The sequence below is a fragment of the Coturnix japonica genome, chromosome 1 (assembly GCF_054131305.1).
Source record: "Coturnix japonica strain WE chromosome 1, WE-NBRP24, whole genome shotgun sequence".
NCBI classification, from domain to species: Eukaryota; Metazoa; Chordata; class Aves; order Galliformes; family Phasianidae; genus Coturnix; species Coturnix japonica.
In genome coordinates, this window is record NC_140663.1 from 20,117,225 (window position 1) to 20,122,913 (window position 5,689).

Below are 5,689 nucleotides of genomic sequence, written 5' to 3' on the forward strand. Positions count from 1 at the left end.
CTCGTGTGACAAACAGCCCGGCGCCTGCCCTCGAATAGGGTTTCACATCCCTATTTAGCACTTGGACAATGATTTTAGATGATGTCACTTAAAGCCAAACAAGAAAATTGATCTCGGATTTGCTTGGCCTCTAAAGCCTGGTTAAGCAGATTGCAAATAATAATAATAATAATAAGGGGGAAAAAAAAGCAAAGAAAGGGGGAGGGGGGGGTGTTAAAGGAGCGAGAGGGAGAGAGAGGGGAGAGGGGAGCGGAGCGAGAGCCGCCTCCTTCCCGGGGCGGGGGAGGCGCGGGCGCCAATGAAAAGTAGCCTCTTGCTGGGGGGGCAAAAACTTTTCCTGTCGACTGTTGGAAGCGAATTGAGCAATTATCTAGTTTACCTTCTCCTCTTGGAAGTTAACGATTGGCGAGATCTCGGCTGCGTTATTGACACAACACTTTCTATTGATAGAAATAAGTAGCGATTGTCCCGAGTCATTGGTGCGCCAAAGTGCGCCGCGATGGGCTGGCGTGAGTCCGCCGGGCTGAGCTGGTTCCGCCGGTGCGGCGGCGGCGGCCGCTCCCTGTGCGTGCGGACCGGTGACGAGAGAAGGGGCAGAGAGTGACAGAGAGAGGGGGGGGGAGAGAGAGAGAGAGAAAAAAAAAAAAAGAGGCGTCTACCAAAGCGGCTCAAAGCGGGCGAACAAACGAGAGCCACAGCCATGGACAATAGTGGCCATCACACGGCGACCAAAATCCTCGCGGCTCCTCCGGCGAGAGAAAGCCTTTCTGCGAGGAGCACCATGATCGGCACGCCCAAGCCCCTCGCCTTCTCCATCGAGCGCATCATGGCGCGGACGCCAGAGCCCCGCTCCGTGCCCGTCCCGCAGCTCCTGCACGGCTCCGCGGCCAAGGGCGACGCCAAGCACCCGCTGCACCTCGGCTCCTCCATCCCCTGCATGATCCCCTTCGTGCCGGTGGCGTACGACCCCCTGGGCAAAGCGGCGGGCGCGGAGCCCAGGAAGGCGCCCTTGGACTCCTCTTCCTCGCCCTCCTTCAGCTGCGGCGATCTCTTGAACTGTGCCCTGAGCCTGAAAGGAGATTTCCCCCGCGACGCCCTGCCCTTGCAGCAGTACAAACTGGTAAGACCCCGAGTGGTCAATCACTCCTCCTTCCACGCCATGGGAGCCCTGTGCTATTTCAACCGAGGCGACGGCCCTTGTCACCCGGCCTCCGGTGTCAACATCCACCCGGTGGCTTCTTATTTCCTCAGCTCCCCGCTGCAGCCGCAGCCCAAGGCGTACCTGGCGGAGCGGAACAAGCTGGTGCTGCCGCCCGCCGACAAGTTCCCCGCCGGGGTGGCCTTCAAGGACTTGTCGCAGGCACAGCTGCAGCATTACATGAAAGAGAGCGCCCAGATCCTGTCGGAAAAGATTTCCTACAAGAGCGCGGAGTTCGGCCGCGGTTCGCCGAGCAGCAAACCCAAAGTTTTCACGTGCGAAGTTTGCGGAAAGGCAAGTAGAGCCCCGCCGCCTCCCTCCCGTCCCCGCCGCGTGCTCCGCTCTGCGCCGTTCACGACGGCCGTCCCCTCGGTCGCTAACCTCGCTCTTCTCTTTTGTCCGCTTTAACTTTGAAGGTATTCAATGCACACTATAACCTCACTCGCCACATGCCGGTTCACACGGGAGCCAGACCCTTCGTTTGCAAAGTTTGCGGCAAGGGCTTCAGGCAGGCGAGTACGCTGTGCCGCCACAAGATCATCCACACGCAGGTGAGCTCTCCCTCCCCGCAATAGCGGGTTTATCGGCGCCGTGCGGGGCCCCCCTGGGCCGGGGGAGGGGGTTGGAGGGCTCAGCCTGCGGCTTTGGGGTGATTTCGTTTGGTTTTTGCTGTATGGGCACGGCGGATCTCCCCGGCTGCAAACACCCAAACTAACAGGCAGACGCCCCAAAGCCGTGACCCGAGTTTGTTTATTTCCCCCCCTCCCTTCCCCAGGAGAAGCCCCACAAGTGCAACCAGTGCGGAAAAGCCTTCAATCGAAGCTCGACCCTGAACACGCACACGCGGATCCACGCCGGCTACAAACCCTTTGTCTGTGAATTCTGTGGCAAAGGGTTTCACCAGAAAGGTACCGGCGGGGCCCGGCATCGTTGGCGGTGGGGAGAGGGTGGGAAGAGGATTTCTCTGTTTATTTCCGTTATTGGAGACCGAGGTTCGTTCTGAGGTACCCCCCGCCCGTCCCCTATAAGCCCCAGGTTTAGGGTTTCGTTTTGTACGGGTGCCGGAGACCGAGTGTCCGGTGCCCCGAGTGCCGGGGCCGGCAGCCGTCGTTGTTCTCACGGCTCTAACGGGAGGGCTCTGGCCGGTTTTGTTTAGTTTCTTTTGCGGTTTATGCCGTTTTGTTTTACTCGATAATTCCCTCCGTGTCTGTGACGGAGATGCCGTGGGAAGAGGGGAAGCTTTTTTGGGAGGGGGGCTGTCGTTTCCTGCTCAAAGCCGGGCTTTGCGGATGGGACAGAGCTGCTCGTCCCCCTCCCTCCACCCCCTCCACCCCGCAGCGCCCGGCTCTCAGCACATCGCCCCTCTTCTTTCGTTCCTCAGGCAACTACAAAAACCACAAGCTGACCCACAGCGGGGAAAAGCAATTCAAGTGCAATATCTGCAACAAGGCTTTCCACCAGGTGTACAACCTCACTTTCCACATGCACACCCACAACGACAAGAAGCCCTTCACCTGCCCAACCTGCGGCAAAGGTTTCTGCCGGAACTTTGACCTCAAGAAGCACGTCCGCAAGCTTCACGACAGCGCCATGGGGCTGCCCCGACCCCCGGCCGAGCTGGGCGGCCCCGACCCGCCGCCCCCGTTGCTCCAGGGCCCCGCTCAGCCCTGAGCGCCCCGCGCCCGCCCCCTGCATGCGCCCGTTAAGCGGTTCCGTGTGTTATTTGCTCTATATGTCGCCTCTAACATTTATATGGGACTGGTTGGTTCGGTTTTTTCCTTTCTAATTATTTTTCAAGACTTTTTATTATTTTTTGGTCGTTGTCGCATCTCAGGTGGAGAGATGGACTGAAAAAAAAAAAAAAAGAAAAAAAAAAAAAAGAAAAAGAAAAGCGCCAAGCCAATTTCTGCTGTATTTATTTGGGATCTGTGTTACCCGGGCTGGGAATGCTGCACCCCTTGACTTATTTCGATGTATGTATGCCATGCGCGGCTCCTGCCCATCCCCGTCGTTGCCCACGGGTTCCTCCTCCTTCCCCCCATAGCCCTCAGTATCGTATCTATATGGACAGAGCGGGTTTGCTGTGTACGGATTGGAATTTCGGTTTGACTCTTGCACGTGAGAAAAGAAAAAAAAAAAACAACGACAAAAAAAAAAAGACATAAAATAATGATGATTATGATGCGTTCGTTGACCTGGTGGTGGAAATCAATGTCCGCACACGCGCGGGAAGGGGAGGGGGGGGGGGAGCTGCTCCCTGCCAAAACACCGACAAGACCGCTAAAGACTTTAATTAAGAGGGGTAATTAGTTCGGATTGATCAAAGCCGGGTTGTTATGTTATTAGCTGCTCGGTCGACTCTGCCAAGCCGAGCTGTGAAAGCGTGGCCGATGGAGAGAGGGGAGGGAAGGGGGGGTAGGACGGGCGGGCCAGAGAGAGGAGCGGGTCGAACATGGCCGCCGGGCAGCGCTCTGCGGGGTCGCGAAAGGTGCGATTGAGCACCTTCTGCCCCCCCCGGGTACGGCTGTAGGGACACAGGCGTTAATTAGGGGCGTTAATCAGGACGGGGAATAATGCCGCATCCCGGCCCTGTTCAGGGTACGGGCAGCCGGAGGGTCTGTCCCTCAGGTGCGGGCTGGGAGCGCTCCTCTGAGTCTGAGTCTTCTTTCACAGCTCACTGAGGCGGTTCTCTGAGTAACCGATTGCACCTGTGAAAAAGCAAAGCAACAGGTCGCATCGAGATGTCAGACAGATCTTGGCAGCACCACCAGCAGGGCTCAGCCCCTCATAAAGGCGGCCGAGATGACAGTGTTGCTCTCAGAGCAGGGCAAGATGGCGGTGCTGTCCCTGGGGTGGCTGGCGGCACCTCCCTGCTGCAAGTGCACCTTTAGCTCGTAGAGGGGTGGGGGCAGCTGAGCAGCATGGCCCCGTGCTCCAGACCGTGTCCTTGGAGCAGTTCTCTGCTTTTGGCGACCTTGAAAGAATGAGGCTTGGGTAAAACTGGGTACTCCCAGAGCTCCTCTGTGCTGCTCAGCTCTGGCTTTTATGCTGGAGGAAGGGAAGGGATGGAGGCTCTGCAAAGGGTAGGGGGCATGAGGGCTGATGGAGTCCAGTTCTCCCCAGTTATGTGAGAAACTCCTTCCCAAACAGCTGACTTGTGCACTGCTGGTTCCTCTTGCTTTCATGGTTGCTAAGGTAAACTTCAGCGCTGTGTAATGAGAGGTAAGATTGCCCCAAAGATCCCACTGAAATTACGTGGGTGTGCCATTTGTGTGAATCTCTGTTTGACTGAAATAAATCAGAGCTGAAGTACAACTTAGTTCTCTTATTCCTCAATAAGTGTGCTAGTACGAGACACTGCAACTGTGTCAGCAGGGTGTTAAGTATCTTTATTTCACAGCTTTTTCAAAACTGTTCAAAGCTACCCAAGCACTGCAGGCACGCTGTAACACTCAAAACCATATCACTGTGAACAGATAAGAATATACACTGTAAATACACTATAAAACTTAATCTTGTAGCCTTTGGCTGAGTATGCACTGGCATTCTCAAATTAATGCTCTCCATTAAGCCTGAGCAGCACAGAAGGCTGTGCTCTGCTTACTCTGATGCCTAAGAGTTCTCTGCTCTCTGTTGTTTCCCTTTTGAACTGCTGGGAGGAGGGCTCAGGCTTCCTTAGGTGGTGGTGGTGGTGAATTTGTCCCTTTTAAATGACAGCTGCTAGAGATGGAGAGAGAATTTCTGACATCGCTTGACTATAGGCCATTTGCAGGTTTATAAACAGCAATCAATATTTTGCTCTCCCTCCTGTAAAAGATCTCCAGTAACTGCATAATCTGGATTCTTCTGTGCCTTCCCAGTGAAAAATGCTATTTTGCTTGAGGAACTTACGCACATTAGTGACCCCATTTTGAAATGGAGTGGAAGTGAGACACTCTAGTGTTACTCCAAGGTGAAGCAGAAAAAGCTGGTGATGGGTATGGGTAAGTGTTTCTCCTTCCTGGATATATATATATATATATATATTGAGGTAAACACTACAGAAATAGGACATTACGGGGAGATAAGGGTAGCTCGTTTGTTATTTCACTAGACAAAACCATATTTGTGTCAAAGGCTGGGATTAAAACATGTCTCGGAAGGCCTGCTCACCATTACCTTTCATTTCCTGTCTTTTAAGATTAATCTCAGGTTAAGTGAAATTCAGAGCTGGTGTAGTCATCATGAGAGACAAAAAACACAATTTCAAAGCTTAGAGTTGTTAACAGTGATACTTACCAGGTATTTCATACTTCTTGTTCTCTCTCCTTATTATTTTTAATTGTGAATAATTTTTACAGAACAAATGGAGTCACCTGTACCTAGCAGAACGTTTGTATTTCCTGGTGCCTGCTTGCCAGCCAAATACCCATATCCTATATAACAACTGCCAGTGCCTCATAGGTTTTGGGAGAATGAGAGCACTGACTCCTCTTAGTCTGACATAAACAG

The 5,689-nt window shown here is 53.7% G+C and overlaps 1 protein-coding gene across 2 annotated transcripts; it reads left to right on the forward strand.

Annotated features, from left to right (window-relative positions):
* On the forward strand, window positions 1-3,380 carry FEZF1 (FEZ family zinc finger 1). Of its 2 annotated transcripts, XR_014937505.1 has the most exons (5): window positions 479-1,120; window positions 1,252-1,492; window positions 1,615-1,749; window positions 1,974-2,106; window positions 2,580-3,380. XR_014937505.1 is itself a non-coding variant. In XM_015852763.3 (4 exons), the coding sequence occupies exons 1-4, from the start codon at window positions 701-703 to the stop codon at window positions 2,867-2,869; spliced, it is 1,350 nt and encodes a 449-aa protein (XP_015708249.1). In that variant the 5' UTR covers window positions 1-700; the 3' UTR covers window positions 2,870-3,380. The 2 variants fall into 2 exon arrangements, 1 of the variants encoding a protein (XP_015708249.1); XM_015852763.3 differs by having other exon boundaries at window positions 1-1,492.
* The last annotated feature ends 2,309 nt before the right edge of the window (window positions 3,381-5,689 follow it).